The following is a 19,201-nucleotide window of genomic DNA, read 5'->3' as shown; positions in this document are numbered from 1 at the left end:
AGAAAATACAATCACTTCAGGCAATGCCCCAGCCTCATGCCTGAGCAGCTCCGGTCAGGAGCAGTCAGCAAACAATCTTGTTTTCTTTGATTCTCTGCATTAGTTCTCACGTTTTAAGCCAAATGAAATTTGACAACACGGACAAGCTTGCAGACACTCCAATCTATGGGACTTCACCAGGAACCTCTTTCAAGGTGGAGAAAATGTTCCTTTCTTCAGCCTCTCAGCACTGTGGGGCAGGTGAAGAAGGCAATGGCACCACTGGCAGCTGGTCTGGCATTAAACATACCCTGCATCACTGGAATTTTCTGTCCCATCTGTGAGCATCAATTAATGACAAGTCAATTCCTCCCCACTGTCTGGGTAGAGAACTCTCTCTGAACCTCCTGATCTCATCCACAGGATCCTTCGATCAACCCCCTCTGAGACCTGAGTCAGGACATTCTGCCAAGGCAGGAAGCCTGCCTTCACCATTAACCCTGCTGAAGATGCTTTTGTTAATTTCCATTTGGCTCAGAACCCATGGTAGTGCTGAGCCTTGATCTAATTTCTAATTCATTTTTGTCACCCAGCAAATTCACTGGGTGAGGAAGGGTTTAAAGATTTGGGTTTGTAAAGCTCCACACTTCTTTCCCCCAAGGAGACAAACAGGAGGCCTAGGCTCTTTTCCCCCTGGGTCTTATTCAGCTTCAAAATGTTGTGGTTATTCACTCCCAGACGGCAACCAGAACAGTATCAACCCACGGACCACAAACACACTCCAAGACACTCAGGGTTGCAGGTTGCAGGCTATGCAAGAAATGGAACTAATGTGGTGGGAGAGAATCAGGCCTGCTGGTAAGTGCTGGTGAGCTGTGGCAAATCCAAACCACAGCCCCCACGCCTGGGGATGGCCCATGGGCGGGGCTGTGCTCCTGCTTCCCTCCCCTGTTTCCTCTCCCATTTCCTGCCCTGAGAGAGTCCTGCTACGATGAGCCTGATCAGACTGGCACGCTCTCCAAATGACTGTCACACTATCTGGCTCCTCTTAGACCTAGTCAGCTTTCCGGGTGCTGGTCACTCCTGTCCCCCACTACTGGCCTGTCCCAGGGTACCTAATGCAAGTTGTGTCCAAGGTCTCAAGATGCAAGGATGTCACCAAGAATGGTATTCAAGTCCATTACCTAGGAACAAAATCTACAATTTGATTGCGTGGTCATATGCTTTACTGAAAGGGTCCATCAGCCCAGAAGGGGCCTCCCTGAATCAATGAAACTCACCCGTGTGGCCTGTGCATTGTGAATTTCTTAAACTGTGCCTGCAATGAAGGGAGACTGCACAAAGACTTCTCTAGGTTAGCCTACCTGGACTGGCTGCTTTCTGAGATGTGGGAACCAGCAAATGTGAGAGGGAGTGAGTGTGAGATGAGGTTCTCACTAAGGATGTCTGAGTTAAAGAGCACCTCTAGAGAAGCTTCTATTTCTCAGATTGGCAGTGAACATGATCAGGCTGTAGACAGCCAGATACAACCATATCTGACCTGCCCACCTGGCTTGTTCAGCCCACCAAACATGAAAGTATTATTTCCAACTTGGAAAAAAAGTCAGCAGGTCTTGCAGGCTAGGAATAGGCTACACCCAGCATTGGCTGCCTCTCTGAGCTGAACTTGGGCTCATTCTCTTGTTCACCACCGTCCCCACCAGTCCTCATTGCCTCACCTCCTCCATTCACATTATATATCCAGCCTTGATGGGTAACTGAGTTTAGGACCCCTGAATACAGTGACTAGGTTAAGTGCTCAGGTTCTACAGCCAGATCCAACTTGGTTCAGATGCTGGCTCTGCGTTTCTTAGCTGTGTCATCTGTAGCTTTTCCAAGCCTTGATGCTGTCGTCTGTGAAATGAGCAGAAGACCTAAACAGACATTTCTCCAAAGAAGACATACAGATGGCCAATAAACACATGAAAAGGTGCTTAACATCTCTCCTTATTAGAGAAATGCAAATCAAAACTACAAAGAGGTATCACTTCACATCAGTCAGAATGGTCGTCATCAAACAATCCATAAGCAATAAATGCTGGAGAGGGTGTGGGGAAAAGGGAAGCCTCTTGCACTGTTGGTGGGAATGTAAATTGATACAGCCACTACAGAGAACAGTATGGAGATTCCTTAAAATCTAAAAATACAACTACCATGTGACCCAGCAATCCCACTACTGGGCATATACCCTGAGAAAATCATAATTGAAAAAGACAATCCACCACTGCTCATTGCAGCATTATTTACAATAGCCAAGACATGGAAGCAACCTAGATGTCCATCAAGAGATGAATGGATAAAGAAGGTGTGGTACATACATACAACGGGCTATTATTACTCAGCCATAAAAAGGAACAAATTTAAGTCAGTTTTAGTGAGGTGGATGAACCTAGAGCCTGTCATACAGAGTGAAGCAAGTCAGAAAGAGAAAAATATCATAAAGCTCCAGTGGCTCAGTGGGTAAAGAATGTGCCTGCAATGTGGAGATACAGGTTTGATTCCTGGGTCAGGAAGATCCTCTGGAGTAGGAAATGGCAACGCATTCCAGTACTCTTACCTGGAAAATTCCATGAACAAAGGAGCCTGAAAGGCTACAGTCCATGGGGTCACAAGGAGTCAGACACGACTGAGCACACGGCACAACACATATACACGGAATCTAGAAAAACGGTACTGATGAACCTATCTGCAGGGCAGGAATAGGGGCACAGACACAGTGAACAGACATGGGCACAGCGGGGGAAGGAGAGGGTGGCACGGACTGAGAGAGTAGCACTGAAACATATACACTGCCATATGTAAAACAGACAGCCAGTGGGAAGTTGTATAAACACAGAGAGCTCAACCTGGTGCTCTGGGACAACCTAGAGGGGTGTGATGGGGTGGGTGGTGGGTGGGAGGCTCAAGAGGGAAGGGACATATGTATACTTGTGGCTGATTCACAGTTGTTGTACGGCAGAAACCAACACAATATTGTAAAGCAATTATCCTTCAATTAAAAATAAATTAAAAAAAAAACACAATACCTACCTCATTTGGTTGTTCTTTCAATTAAACAAAGTAACACATCAAAGATGCTTAGAAACAAATGGTAGCTCTGATTACATAGCATTTGCCTAGGCTAAGAACCTACCAGCGTGGAGGCAGGGTGTATATATGAAAGGGGAAGACATTTATTCTGATGACCGAAATCCTAAATAGCCCTTAGCTCCATGTTGTCTAAGGAAGCAGGATGCTGCCTTCCCTATGGCTTTGCAAATGCTCTACCCCCATCTCTGTCTCCATTTTCATTCAATCATCAGATTCACTAACGAATCACCAGAGTGTTGGTGGGGCACAAGGCACTGTGCGAGCCTTGTGGGAAAGAGAAGGAATCAAAGAAGAAACTTTTGTTCAGACTAAGTAACTACTGAGTCTCAGTTTCCTCATCTATAAAGTGGGTAAAAATACTGGAAAAATTAAAGAATACAGTGCGACAAGTCCCTAGCACATTGCTTGGATCAAATCAGATGCCCAACACATGATCATGCTGTCACCTTCCATAAAGTCTAGTTGTTGCTGTTCAGTCGCTAAGTTGTGTCTGACTCTTTGCAAATCCATGGACTGTAGCCCACCAGGTTCCTCTGTCCATGGGATTTCCCAGGCAAGAATACTGGAGTGGGTTGCCATTTCCTCCTCCGTAAAGTCTAATTAGAGACACACACCAAAAAAGGCAGCTTGTCTTTTACCCCCTCAATCCCATTCAATCCCCAAGGCCCAGCTCAAATGCCAGTTCTTCCAGGAAGACTTCCCAGAATGACTGAAACCTCTCCCTGGTCTCCCCCAGCACTCTCCCCTTCACTTGTGACTGGTGGCAGACATTTTTACATTGTGCATAATGGCTGTGTCTGTGGTTTATCAGCTGCCCTAGACTGGGAGCTCTCTGGGAGCGGAAACTATTCCTCCCCTGTCCTCGGATCATTGGTGCTGAGTGTGATGCCTCACGCTCCCTGAGCATTTGTTGAATGAATGCGTGAGTACCGTCAGCAAAGCACTGAGCAGGGTCAGTCTCCGGCTATGCCAGTGATCAGGTGTGTGACATTGCTCTGGATCTCAGTTTTTCCTCCAGTAAAATGAGGACCTTGAACTACATTTTAGGGCTATATTTACATTTTAGCTTGCTTCAAGCTGCCCGGTGCCCCGTAAGGGAAGCTCATCCAGGTAGGGGAGGAACCCACAAAGTGAGCTAGGTCACACATCTCTACCACAGGTCAGGGGCTCAGTGGAAAAGCGTCTAAGCCAGGGGAAGCCACTGGAAGTCATAGTACAGGGGCCAGGGAGGAACAAATCAATGGAGCCATATGTGCTGGTACCCTACTTGGTAGGGTGTGCCCTACTTGGTTAGATGAAAAATCAAGCCCCCACTCCAGCAGCACAGGCGGGGTCAAAGGGCAACTGTGTGCTGTCTCATAAACCAGCCTTCCATCAGTGCTACTCAACTCACCCTTCTTGCCCACTGATCTCACATCCCCCTGGTTTCTTTCTGTTCAGACCCTTTCTCCCTAAAATTCGACTTACATCTAGAGCTCCTGAGATATGGGCTTTTAAAAACAGCTAGAAATGAGAATCTCATTTTTGCATCAGTGTCAAAAGAGAGCCATAGACTGTATGTACTACTTGCTTCCATCCTCTAGAACTCGCCTGAAGTAGGGAACCACATCCAGTTCACCTCTGCCTCCCCTATGCCAAGCTTAGAGCCTGGTGCTTGGTTTGCCAAATGTATGCATGTGCATGACTTATGGAACAGAACAGGAATAAGTATCTATGGGCTTGAGCAGACAAGCAAGGCAGTCTCTAAAAAAAAAATTTTTTTTTAAGGAGTTGTTCTACAATTTAGAGCCCCTGAGTCTAGATTGGGCTTCCCAGATGGCTCAGTGGTAAAGAATCCACCTGCCAATACTGGAGACGTGGGTTCGATCCCTTGGTCAGGAAAATCCCCTGGAGAAAGAAATGGCAACCCACTCTAGTATTCCTGCCTGGAAAAATCCCTTGGACAGAGGAACCTGATGGACTACAGTCCATGGGGTCCCAAAGAGTCAGATATGACTGAGTGACCGAGCATGAGCCCAAGACTAGATTAGGGCCCCGGTAAATAAAAACAAAACCCAAACAGCCCTATGCCCGGCCCCTGCCACAGTGAATCCATACCTGCTATTGGACCCCCTGGCCCCAGTTATTTGTACTGGCTTCCCCCACCCCAGCATTATTTTCAGCATAACCTCCCACCCAACATCCAACCGGGGGGTGCTGGTCTCCCACAGACTCTGAAGGCTAACAGGCAGGACAGATCTGGGTGGCAGCTGGCTCTCCAGCTGTGGGTGCCAACTCTCGTGCATTCACACCTCTTCTTGCTGAGCGCTCAGGCCCAGGAGATGCTGGAGGACATTTGGGTCACTGTGTGGTTTGGGGTAGTCTTTCAGGAAACCAGTCCCACCAGAAGACATTCCACCCTCCACAGATTTGCTATCAGTATTTGATTGATTGTGCTTTGAGCGCTTTCCACTACTGGGAAGTGGGGGGTGAGGGGCGGGATGTGAGCTCACTGCATGGCCTGGTGTTCAGCTTGGCTTGTCTTCAGCACCAGTTTGTCTTTTCAAGCTGCTGAACAAGATAGGCTGTGGGCCAGGAGTGGACAAGGAGACCTTTCCTGCTGGCCGCACCACAGGCTGGGCCAGTGTGTCCCTGGCCTTTGCCAAGGGCAGCTTGCCTCCCAGCTGCGGGAAGCAGGACCCCTGACCTGAGGGCAAGAGACACCTCTCCTGGGTCCTCCCACACTTGGCTCAGTGCTCCAGCTCCAGGAATTTCCCCGTCGACAGATGGCCACCCAGCTGACCAGAGGAAGAGCACCATTGGTATCTGGTTCCTGCTGGCTTTGTTAGCCAAATACTGGTCACCTTGGCCAGTCTGTAAAGCAAAATGGTCCAAAGCTCCCTTGTGCAGACTGCTTCCAGGTGGCTCATGAGCTACAGAGAAGGCAGGCATTTTGCCCTCCTGGGGTTGTTCTTGGTCAGCAGGGGAATATTTTAAGGAATTCCTGGTTACTGAAGTCAGTTTCCTTTATTGGCAAAGGAACACAAAACGGTGATGAACCACCCATCCACACCATAGCCAGACTCAAGCAGGCTCAGCTGTGTGACATGCCAGGGCCTCAACAGAGTGGCTGGTGAGGACAGAGAGGTGGCTGACAGCCACACAGGTTAGAGCTGGAGAAACTGACAGAGGTCTGGGGCAGGCCTACAAAGAGGCAGTGTTCCCAGGGCCAGGCACGCCGAGGCATCACGGACTAAGGATGCTCTTTTGGGTGGCTCAGTGGTAAAGAATCTGCCTACCAGTGTAAGAGACTCAAGAGAAGTGGGTTCAATCCCCGAGTAGGGAAGATAACCCTGGAGGAGGAAACGGCAACCCACTCCAGTATTCTTGCCTGAAGAAATCCTCTGGACATGGAAGCCTGGTAGGCTACAGTCCATGGAGTTGTAAAAGAGTCGGACACAACTAAGCAACTGAGCACATGGTTTCAGGTGGAGCGGCCTATCAGTGGGAGGTCCCAGCCCCCAGGATGCAGGAAGGAAGGTGGAGCAAACCAGCAGAGTGGGACCCCAGCACCTGGTGGTACAGGGAACAGGGTCCAATCTCTCAAGGAAGAGGGCTAGCCAGGAAGAGATGCGGATCCAGGCCCTCGGGGAGTATTTGAACAAAGCTGCATCCCTGCAGGGGACTGATGACTCTCAGCTGGGTGCCCTGGTGAAGGGCACAACCCGAGGACCATGTGGGGTGTGACCAGATGCTAACATGATGGAATCTGCCAGAGATAGTTATCTGACTCCCTTCTACCCCCACAGCCACTGGCCAAAGCAGACTCAGTCTGACGATCAGGGCCTGAGTAGGCAGGGAGGGGTGGGCAGTGCTGCTCAGAGCAGCCAGGAACTCGAGTCGTGTAAGCCGTGTCCTCAGGAGAGTGCTGCCGGATGACATGCGAAGACACGAATCTGTGGCCACAGCCAAGAGTAACTCTCAGGCTGGTGATGAAGGATGAATTTTGTCAGGGAGAGGCAGCCCCAGGCATAAGGAGCAACAGTGAGAGCCTCCAGGACTCTTGTAGGATTCAGGACCAGCTATGTCCCAGGTGGCACTAGTGGTAAAGAATCTGCCTGCCAATTCAGGAGACACAGAAGATGTGGGTTCGATCCCTGGGTCAGGAAGACCCCTGGAGGAGGGCATAGCAACCCACTTCAGTACTCTTGCCTGGAGAATCCCGTGGACATAGGAGCCTGGTGGGCTACAGTCTATAGCGTCACAAAGAGACGTGACTGAAGTGGCTTAGCACGCACCCACGCCTCCATCTCGAGGTTGCTGGGTATCAGCTCCTGGGTATGTGGGCGTGACCCTGAAGTCACACTGGTCAAAGGCACAGGGGTGGGTGGTGACAAGCAGCCTTCTGCTGAGCTGGCTGACGGCCCACATGCCTGGTTGTATAAACACCTTTAAGCTGCCTGAGCCTTGGCTGTAATTAGATTAGCTATATGGGATTCTTTAAGCTCCATAAAGCACAATACTGTTGGACCATTCTTTTTCTCTGCTTTTTTAATTTTTGCAATTATTCCAGCTGCACACAAAGCTGTTGGTATTTTTACAGCCTGGAATGGGTATCTCTCGTGTAGGACAGCATCTTTGAAACATTAAACAATGATTAGGCAGGCTCTGGGCCAAGGGATGATGGGGGCTTTCCGGGAAGTGCAGGGGGACCCAGCAGCTGGTGGCAAGCAAGCTGGCAGCTCTGATTCTATTTTGTCACTACACTGTGGTTTTCTTACCAACAATTAAAAATAACAACGATTCACAGTTGTACGATAACCTATCATTCAGCAGGATTCTGAAGATGTCCTGGGTAGTGGTGGAAGGGGCTAAACCACAGTGGGTGGGGACTTGCACACCTCAGCTCACATGTGCACACACAAGCCCAGCATTGTGGACTGAATGCATGTGTCCCCAGAACCATATATTCAAGTCCTAACCCCCAAGGTGAAGGTATCTGAAGGTGGGCCCTTTGGAAGGTAATTGGGTTTAGAGGAGGTCACAGGGGTGGAGCCCGCATAATGGGATTAGTGCCCTTATAGGAAGAGGAGAAGACACCAGAGCTTAGCTCTCTCCACACCCAGGCACCAAGGAGGGCCATGTGAGGACACGGAGAGAAGGCAGCTGTCTATGAGCCAGGAAGCAGGCTCTCAGCAGACACTGAATCTGCTAGTACCTTGATCTTGGACTTCCCAGACTCCAGAACATGAGAAGTAAACCCCTACTGTTTAAGCCACTCAGATCACCGTGTTTTGTTACAGCAGCCCAGACGGACTAAGACACCAGGTACATACGTGCTTGCTCACAGCACTTACACATGATCACATGTATAAATGCACACGCACAGGTTTGTACCCACTCATCCACATGTGTTCACATGCACATGTATGTGTGCACACACAAGCATATCAACTTTCCTCTATTTCAAAGAAAACATGAAGCTGACTCCCTCTCACAAGGTGACCTAAAGCACGGCTGCCAACTCCACCTGTTACCTCTCAACTCTGAGCCTAGAAGCCTCTGCGCAATGTCCCTCCTTCTTACCGAGCCCAGGGCAGAGCTCCAGCTGAGGAGATGGCCACACCTTCTCTTCAGGGCCTTCTTCACCTCCTCCTTCACTCACCCTGCTGCCAAACATCTCTCTTTGTGGAGTGTATGGAGGTAAGAGAATGAGGGTAAAATTCGAGTCAGAAACCCACAGTGCACCAGAGGCAGCCTTGTTTAATAGTCCAGGGTGCAGCAGGCTCTGAGGCCAGACAGCCTAGGTGCAAACTCTACCTCTGTGTGACTCTGGACACGTTCCTCAACTCTTTTGTGCCTATTTCCTTCTTATATAAAATGATATTAATCATGGTCCTTACCATTGCCACAGAGTGCTGATTAATTTATGAAAAGTTTCTTAGAATAGTCTCTGGCACAAACCTGATCCAGCCAGCAGGGGGAGTAGCACAGAGTGATGCCAGACTGCCTGGAAGCAGTGGCCTGGGAGTGGACCCTGAAGCCCGGAGCTGGCAAAGGGGCTGGAGGGGAGGGATGAGTATCATTCCCAGAAGACGACTAAGCAGGTCCCACAGTCACCGTGAGCAAGCCTGAGGGGCCTGGCCGTGGGCCACATGTCCATGTACAGTGCAGACAGCAGAAAGACTGGCCACTGGACCAAGCAGGGACACAGTGTGGAGTTGAGCAGCAAGCCTTGGAAGGAGTCAGGAGACCCGAGGTCCCACCCGGCCTCTGCCACTCACATACTGTGGGGCCCTGGCCAGTCTCTGCCTGATGCAGACACTGGTTCCCTCCAGAGAGCCAGCTGGGGCTGGCCTGTCAGCCTGCCTGCCTCCTGACACTGTGGTGGGGGAAAGTGTTAGTCACTCAGTCATCATGTCCAACTCTTTGTGACCCCATGGACTGTAGCCCGCCAGGCTTCTCCTTTCATGAGATTTTCCAGGCAAGAATGCTGGAGTGGATCTCCTTCTCCAGGAGATCTTCCCAGGAATCGAACCCAGGTCTCCTGCATTGCAGGCAGACTCTTTACCATCCGAGCAACCAGGGGGAGAGTCCGTTTGGCCTGTATCTCAAGGCCTGCATACTTCTAAGCCTCCTCCTGCCAGAAGGTGTGGAAGGCTTTGAGCAAACATGGCCAGTGTGAAGGCTGGATCCCTGGGCGAAGGCTATCCACTGCCCAGGAGACAGCTCCATCCCAGCTGAAGCATGCGAGGTGCTGGGAACTGGCCTTCTCGTGTTGGAAGGCAAGAGAAGAGCACAAGCATCAGGCTGGTGTGGGCTGGGCAAGTCACTGCCAACCACGTGCTGACCAAAATCTCCAGGGAACGAGATGCTTAAAAGAGTATTTGATATCACCATGGCTTTGATGTGCTTTTAGTCACAAAATTCAGACTCATTTTGCAATTTCAAGTAGCATGAAAGAAGACTGCCTGATTTTTCAACTTTATTAAAAGAAAACATGAGTTAAGAAAGGAAACAGAGAAACTGAGCAGAGCAAAAGCAGTGGGGGTGGCTGGATTGTGGGATGGGGTGACTCTGGGGCAGCTGGTGAGAGAGCCGGAAAGGGCTCATGTTCATCGAGCACCTGTTCTGGGCCACGTGCTGAATACCTGAGTCTCATGAGAGTGTTCACAATGTGTGTGGGGTGGGTGATGTGGAGGTAAATGTTTAGCTGTGAGTTAGAGTACTTGGCACAAAGTATGTAGCCATTAAAAACCTGTTGAGGGGACGAATGAATGAAGTGAACGATCAAGTGAATGAAAGCCAAGAATCAAAGGCAGAGATGATTTTATCAGCTGCAAGTCCTGGTGCTTCCTTTCCTCTGAAGGTCTATAAAGGTTGAATCACTCAGTCCCAGCTAAAGACATTGGCCCATTGGGATTCAGTGCAAAGCACAGTAATTAAAACCAGGAGGCTCTGAGTTGTGTTCCAACCATTGCTTTGAGACACTGCCTTAGAGTAGTAGGGCAGGCAGCCTGGCAGCCACTGTCAGGAACGCCTGCAGGGGCTGGGTAACATGGAAGAGAGGAGGCTCAGGCTGGCCATCTGACTCCATGCGTAGAACCTGAGGTCAGGCCATGATGGTGTAACCGCAAAAGCTCCCCTTCTGCGCTGCACCCCTTCCCCATTCCTGCCATCTCCCTAGGATGCAGCAGAGAGGGTCCCAAGGGCCCCGCCCCAGGAAGACATACTCCACCCAGCAGTGCCTACTGCCAGGCTAGCCCCGGAGGCTCTGAAGTGCCTGCTGTCCCAGGCTCCTCAGCTGCAGCACACAGGATGATGGGAGACAGAAATTAGAACTGTGATTCCCGGAGAAGGTCCCATTGCATCAGAATGCTCTGGGGTGCTTATTGATGTGCAGATTCCAAGCCTTGTCTCAGGCTACAGAATCCACATGCATTCTTTCACTGAATCAATATTTACTGAACACCTACAAGAATCAAGCACCATTGTAGGTGCTGGGGACACAGCAATGAACAAAACAAATGTCCCTGTCTTCATGGAACATGCATACTAGTGGAGGGAAAATGTACAAATAAATAAGGGAGAGTAACTAAGTGAGTACAGTGTACCAGAAGGTGACAGATACTGTCGAAGAAAAGAAGCGCTGAAGGGATGAAGAGAGACAGGGGTTAAGGCTGCTATTTTAATAATGTGTCATTTGCAACATTTGAAGGGGTAAAGGAACAAGTGGTGCAGTATCAGAGGGTAAGAGCATTCCAGAAGGCAGGGGAGTGTGTGCATGCTAAGTTGCTTCAGTGTGTCCAACTCTGTGTGACCCCATGGACTGTAGCCCATCAGGCTCCTCTGTCCATGGAATTCTCCAGGCAAGAATACTGGAGTGGCTTGCCATGCCCTCCTCCAGGGGATCTTCTTGACCCAGGGATCGAACTCACCTATGTCTGTATCGGCAGATGGGTTCTTTACCATTAGCGTCACCAGTGGAAGCAAGTGCAAATGTCCTGAATCAAGAATGTGCCTGGTATAATTCTCCGTCTGAGGCCACTTTAGAGGACTGACGGCATCCTACACAGGTGCCAGCCCCTGAAAGAGTGGAGCTTGTGCAGGAAATGGCCAAGGTGGCGAAGGACAGGGACTCCAAGTCCTACACAAGGACCACCCGCAGAAACTTCAGTCCTTGACTTCCGGGACGAAGATAAAGGTTTCGAGTGGCGTGGATGAAGAAAGCAGTGATCGACTGCCCTGTTTTTTTGTGTGTGAAAACACAAGCCTGACCCCAAAGCAAAGGTGCCCTTGGGGGTCTGGGGGCAGTTGGCGAACACGAGGCACCAGCACATACAGAACCTGTGACAACCACCTTGTAGACGGTCTCTGGAAGCTCAGTCCTCTGGCTTCAGGCTTCACTTAGAGTTTTAAACACCAGCATCACTTCCATCATGCATTATCTCATTCAAGCCTCCAAACAATCCCAGAGGTAAGAATTAGACATCTCAATTTTATAGATAAGGAAAATAGGGTTCACAGAAGTTAAGAACACACAGCTGGGAAGAAGCTAGAAAGAACTGGAACTAAATAGCTGGCCTAATGTGAATTCCGGCTCTTCTCACCAGGGCACACTTATTTCGCAAAGAAAGAAAAGCCTGGGTTGCCTCTAACTGGGGGCCGCACGGCAGCTATTATCGTTGTTGTTTTAGTGCTCTCATTTTAACTCTTCCTTAGCGCTCTCTTTGCAGCTTGCGGCACGTTCACCCTTATTACCGAGTGTCCTCGGTGACCATCGAGCAGACAGGGAGGGGCAAAGCCTGATGGCTACACAGGGCACGAAAGAAAACCACAGGAAAGGCTCGCGGCTGGCAAGTGCCAGAACTGAGACCGGAAACCAAGTCCTGTTATGTCTCATCCCACTTGGCTTTTAATCACAGGATTCCTTGATGGCAGGGACTGGATCTGACCCGTCACTCCCTCCACGCCCTTGGCCCAGGCTGGGCACCCTATGAATGTTAGCTGAGCTGAGTTGGCCTGATGTCAAATCAATGAAAGTCCGGTGCTGAGTGGGCTGATGCCCTAGAGGGAGTCCTCCAAGGATACGGCCAGAGCCACCTTCTCCGTCAGGCTGGGCTCTCAGAGCAGCCCTCGGCTAAGGCTAGAGGTGGCCCCTTCCTCCAAGAGCCACAGTCTCAATGTCTCGGCTGCCCCTCCTTGAGAGCTCAGAGCAGGCTGGTCTCAGGGAGACCCATTACTGGTCAGATCTCCAGCCCATTCCCCACAGGGGCCAACCCTTCATTGCCTCCAGCTCCCTTCCCATTCGCCCATCTGCTCTTTCTTCCCAGAGGCAAGCCCGGTTTCTATGCTCTGGGTCCCATCCTCTCCTCCCTTCTCAGAGGCTGTCCTCACTTTTGCCTCAGGCGCGTCCTCCCCAGACCAAGGGCCTCATATGTTCCCTCTCCAGAGCAATTAAATTACTAGAGCTAAGGCATGACACCCCTAGATTTCTTAAAAGCCCTCCAAGCGATTCCAATGTGCAGTCAGAGTCACGAGAACAATCTGCCTTTCAAAAAGAGAGAGGAACACAACGTAACACAGCACAGTACAATAGAAGACAATAGAAATGAATAACATAGGCCAAATTACAGTAGAGCGAATCAGAGAGCCTTGCACATTATAGGAGTTAACTATTGTCTCTTGAAAGTTTCGTTTCAGTTGTGTGTGCATGTGTATGGTTATGACTAGGCCTGTCATCCTGGGTCATGACCGCAGACCATGGTTAATCGGTGGAAAACATCGCTCCAGCTCCTCGGCTCCTGATTCTCCTTCGCAGTCAACATCCCTGATGGAAGCATCTACCTTCCAGCTACTCTTCATCTGGCTTCTGCAGCCCCACTCCCACCCTTCCCCACTAAGATTTCCATGCTCTGCACCCCTCAGATCTAATGGCTTCTTCCTAGACTCTGTGTCCTTCCACTTACCTGTGAAAGTGAAAGTTGCTCAGTCGTGTCCTACTCTTTGCAACCCCATGGACTATACAGCTCATGGAATTCTCTAGGCCAGAATATTGGAGTTGGTAAGCCTTTCCCTTCTCCAGGGGATCTTCCCAACCCAGGGATCGAACCCGGGTCTCCCATATTGCAGGTGGATTCTTTACCAGCTGAGCCACAAGGGGAGCCCTTTGAATGCCTTGGGCTTAGTCAAAGAGGTGGCTTGTTTCTGAAATTCTCTTTGTCCTCAGAGTCTGGCTTGCCCTCCAGATTCACCTGGCCATTCCCTCTCTGTCTCTATCATCTAACTCTCTTCCTCCTGACTCCTAAACACCTTATCCTCGGCATCCTCTCAAACTTCTACTTCTTTTGTTCTCTCCTCTTCAGTTTTCCATCCTTTCCTCCCAACCAAAAGCTGTAATTAATGTGTGTACAAGACTCCCCATTCGTGTCCCCATACTTTCTTATCAGGCTCCAGTGTGCGGTTGGCCATCTGTGATGCAGTCTCCTGGGAACAGAGGTGGGGGCTGGAGAGGGGTAATGATGATGGTTGCTCAACTCACAGTGAGATCCTTGACCATGTCAGGCAGGTGAGGTAAGCAAGAGAGGATAACCATCCCTGTTTACAGAGGAAGGAACTGAGACTCTGAGAGGTTGAGGAAAGTTTCTGTGGTCACTCACCCATAATGGAGAGGGTCCTAGAACCCATGACTTCGGACTTGAGAGTTCTTTCCCTTCACATCATGCACTGGAACTCAGCACATGCATCCTATTTGTTAAACCAGAGATTCTCAACCAGAGCTGTGTAACAGAATAGTCAAGGATGCTCTGAAAAGCAGAGATGGTCAGATTCCATCACAAACTTTCTGGGTTAGAATCTTCTGGGAAGGCTTTTGCTTGATTTGTATTTTGAAGTAATTACAGACTCACAGGAAAGTACACAGAAGTACACAAGGAGGTCCCATGAACCTTTCACCCAGCCTCCCCCAACGTTAACATCTTACACAACTATAGTATGATATCAAAATGAGGACACTGACATTACCAACATCACAAAGCTTCTCCAGGTCTTTTCAGGAATATGTGCAGTCATCTGGGTGTGTGCTTGTAGTCCTGTGGAATTTTGTCAAGTGTAGCCTTGTGTAATCATCACCAAGGTGCTTAACTATGCCATCAACTCAATACTTCCCAGAGCTTTGGGTTTAAATGCCCCCCATCTCTGATCTGATGAAGAACCCACCTACTCTTCCTCCTGCCCCCTATCCTGGGAATGACCACCATCCTCTGTCACCCTGGTTTGAGACTGAGTCATCATTTACCAGCCCTCCTTTGGCCTTCTCTCAGTCAAGAGATCCAATAGATGCTTCCTTTATAAAACCTCTCAGGCTCATATCTCGCCCTCAGGCCCCACACCCAACACAGCTCCAGGCCCCTTAATTTCTTGCTATATGGCTGCAATTACGATGCATCTAGTTCCCTTCTTCAAGATGTCTCTTTCCCCCAAACAATGATATAAAACACATCCAAAGCCCTTCATTGCCCAGTCCTGACTGTATAACTCCTCTTACCAAAATATGGTTATCACCATTTAGAAAATTAAGTCCAAATCATTTAAATTCAAATATGAAACCTTCTATATATAGCTCACTTTCCTTATCTAAATTTCTCAATCTCAGTTTTCCCCCTCTTTCCCACAAGAATTAATGACAAAACAGCATCCTTCAGGCCACAATAAAGTTTTTACCATGGGAATGAAATGAAAGACTCCAAGATTTCCTTCTTCTTGATGTTTTGTTCTCTGTTTTGTGATGAGAGGAGGTAGGGTGGGATGGAGAAGGCAATGGCACCCCACTCCAGTACTCTTGTCTGGAAAATCACATGGATGGAGGAGCCTGGTAGGCTGCAGTCCATGGGGTCATGAAGAGTCGGACATGACTGCGTGACTTCACTTTCACTTTTCACTTTCATGCATCGGAGAAGGAAATGGCAGCCCACTCCAGTGTTCTTGCCTGGAGAATCCCAGGGACGGGGGAGCCTGGTGGGTTGCTGTCTATGGGGTCGCACAGAGTCGGACACGACTGAAGCAACTTAGCAGCAGCAGCAGCAGCAGGGTGGGATGGAGCCTGGGGATGCCTCTTGCTTGGGGGATACCATCACCCTTGGAAGGACGGCTCTTCCATCCCTTGCCTCCTGACAATGTAAGAGGCCAAGAGAACAGATGGCCTTGCTGGAGCAAGATAGGGTTCACGGGCAGGCTAGTCACAAAATTGCAGTGTTAGCCACTGGGGAGTGGGAGCTTTCTCAGCATCCACTCCTTGGAGCCAGGCAGGTAGCTGCATAGGTAGGTCTCCCTACTCGAGGTCTCCCTCACAAGGCCATCACCTTTAAGCCTCCTCTGCCTACCTGCTGCCATCCGAGGCACCTTTTCCTTCCTTCACATCCACGGAATGATGAGAGTCACATGATGCATAAGCACTGCCCTTCAGAAAGCTCTAGAAGTCCCTTCTTTCTACACCACACTACACTTCTTACTGCACGATATAAAATGAAACAGAAAATTTGCTTATAGAGATTAAAAATATTTCAATTATCTGATAGGTTTCAGCTTTAATTGATAACAAAATACAAATTGCTCATCTGAACTTCTCATTACAGCAATGGATTCACTGGGAAATTTACTACCTGACATCAGAGAAAATGCTAAAGATAACAAGCCCAATGACTGTGCTCCTGTGACCAGGTTGTATTATCTATAGCACATTCATATTAAAGCTCCTATCAGGAGAGATGGTTCTCAAACTGTCTCAGTGCAAGGTCTCTAAGTTCAGAAAATATTATGGAGACGGTATATATGGGAAGAATCAGAAGTCATGGAATATGTACCAAGGGAAAGAGGCACCTGGTAGTAGCTGGAGAAAGGGAGAAGTGCTGTGAGGGCTTCAACAAGGGATTGCAGGTCGCCTGGGGCTTTGCTCAGGTCAGATGGAATGTGGAGCAGGGGATGCAGAAAAAAAGCTAGACTTTCAACAGCTCTGTTGCTGTCATTGCAGTTCATATTTTCTACCATCCTCAGCATCAACACCACTATGACCACCACCAGCACCATCAACACTTCCACCGTCGCCACCACCTAGGACAACGTCAATGAAAAATCTTCTGGGCAAAGGCCAAGGCACAGAGCAAAACGGAATGATGCTTCACAGAAAGGAGTCACCGGAAAGGCTCACTGCGTATATGGAGGGGGTGGAGGTCATGGCTATTTATCTCATCACATTGCACTAGGATGTTGAAGGGGAGAGTTGACAGCCATCGAGGAAAAGCTTGGGGACCAGGCCCCTCCGGAACGTGAAGAGAGTGCAACTATGGACTGAACCTTCATGAACTTCATGAACCTCTCCTCTAGGAGCCAACATCCCAGAGAAGGAAGAGCCATGGAGAGCCTGTAGAAGCACGGAGGCTGAGACGCCCGCACAGGGCAGGGAGCTGGGCACTCACCGTTACTGCTGTTGTCATCCACCAGGATGATCTCCTTGAGCAGGTGTGGAGGTGTGCGCTCGATGGCCGAGTGGATGGAGCGCAGCAGCACGGAGAGTGCTTCATTGACAAAGATGAACACGATGCTCACCTCTGGGAGGCTGTCGGGGAACGAGAGGTTGCGGCACCTGGAAAGAAGAGCAGCCAGGCTCTTAGATAGGTCACTGACTCAGCGGGCGTCGCCCCAGGTGCCGGCCCGCCCATGTCTTGGCTCCAGCTTTGCTGGAAAGCTCAGGAGTCCAGATTCTCCCCTGGGGTCTTCTCTTTGATATACTTAAGATAATCACAAAGTGCACAGCAGACAGACCCTCAACCACTGAAACCCGTATGCCCCACTACAGAGTCTGAATTTGTCAACAACTCTCCCAGATGAACAGTTGTATCACTGGACCCTGGTACAGGGCCTGGAACCCAGCAGGCTGTCACCAAATGCTTACTGGAAGAATGACACTGTATTTCTAAATCCAATAGGATGGGAAATGCAACCAAAAGAAAATCTTAGTTTTTCCAAAATGACAGCCAATGCTTAAATGAGGCCAGACCTTAGATGACCTGCTTCAGGAGAAAAACATGTCTCCTTCCAGAGACTCCTGCCAGAATCCACTCTGCCTCACTCCAGAAGGAATGCTGCCTAGAGCCTCTCTTATGGCTCTTTCATCTTATGGATCGAGCCTCCAGAAACAGGTGGAAACCAGAGGCAGAGTCTCACCATGATAGAGGAATAGAAAGACAATTCGGACCTCATTTCACAGATAAAGATGCTAAGGCTCAGAGAGGCTAGGTCCCCACCATGTGTCAGCTGCCAAGATGAAACCTCAACTCTGGTCTTCTTACTTCTACACCAAGGCTCTCCCTTCAAGGAGAAGTGGTCAGGTGAGAGACTGCCCCTAATTGTCCCATTTCCTCCCTAGCTCCATTGAAACCCATTTGGAGGTCCATTTGGAGGTCTCTTATCCAAAGGACGTGAGGCAAAATCACAAAAGTCTGCATGCCGCTCTCCATGGGAAGAGGAACGTGAGACCCTAAAATTAGACCCCATCACGAGGCCAGACAATAAGGAATGTCATTGCTCCCAAGGGCATGTCAATTCTTTCTCCTGTAAGCATTGACTTTGTAGATGGGAAACCACTGCTGGTGCCCTTCTCTGGCTGACACTAGATACTGTTCCAGAGGGCACTGAGCTCCCATCTTCAGGACAGCTGAATGAAAGGAGAGAGCAGCAACTGTGGCCCTGACCTCGGTCCTCAGCTCAGAGTGGAGGCTGCCTGCTCCCACTATCGGCCACCAAAGGTTCCAGGGGTTCAGGGCTGGTGACCGTGTCGCACTGCTCCAAAGTGGGAGGTACAGTCAGGTGAGCATAATAATGCAATAATGAGCATAATAGCACAGGGCTTCTGCTCGTTGTAATTAAAGTGCTGCAGGATAGGGATGGGCCTGCTCTTCCTTAATGAGGAAGGCTGCAGGATAACCAGCGCTAAGCAATTTTGCAGAAATCACAGTGGGGCCCCAGCCTGCTTAAGAGCAGGAGATTAATAAACTAAAATCACTATCTCTATGGTTACCAGAAGTTTACAGAAACTTCTCTCATTCTATTTCCAGCTCTTTTTTTCTCTCATGAAAAAAATGAATGGGGGAAGGGAAAGAACCAAGGTTTTATCCAAATCTGCTTCATACTTAGGATGTGAGTAAAGCCATCAGGGTAACAGATTGGTGTAGAATTCGTTCATTCTTGCATTTGATGGAATCTATTGAGTTTTTTTCCATGAGGTGGGTATTGCATTCAGGGTTAAAACAACAAGGACAAAGTGCCTGTCCTCATGGAACTTGTGCTCTGAAGTGGGAAACAGGCAAACATGGGAGCAAACAAATGATACAATTTCATACAAGCGCCGAAATGAACAGTAATGTGGTGTTAGAGGACAGTGTGGTGCCCTGGCAGCTGTTCTAGGAGCGGTCAGGGAAGGGCTCTATGAGAGGAGAGGCTGGGTCAGAAACTCACCTGGCACACCACAGGTGCAAAGGCCCGCGGGGTCGAGGGGACAGAGTTGCGACTAGAGAGGAGGTGATGGAGGGAGCCAGCTCAGGTAACTGCAGTGAAGGGA

At 49.4% G+C, this 19,201-nt stretch overlaps 1 protein-coding gene across 2 annotated transcripts in view; it reads right to left on the bottom strand.

Moving 5' to 3' along the window:
* Positions 1-19,201, bottom strand: part of GALNT18 (polypeptide N-acetylgalactosaminyltransferase 18) — a 358,416-nt gene that overhangs the window by 158,524 nt on the left and 180,691 nt on the right. For both annotated transcript variants that reach the window (XM_061440790.1, XM_061440791.1), the window contains exon 3: positions 17,061-17,227. In XM_061440790.1, coding sequence (XP_061296774.1) covers positions 17,061-17,227 — 167 coding nt within the window. The remainder of the gene's footprint in view (positions 1-17,060; positions 17,228-19,201) is intronic.

This window comes from Bos javanicus, chromosome 15 (assembly GCF_032452875.1).
Source record: "Bos javanicus breed banteng chromosome 15, ARS-OSU_banteng_1.0, whole genome shotgun sequence".
Classification (NCBI taxonomy): domain Eukaryota; kingdom Metazoa; phylum Chordata; class Mammalia; order Artiodactyla; family Bovidae; genus Bos; species Bos javanicus.
This window is presented reverse-complemented; position numbering and strand designations above follow the sequence as displayed.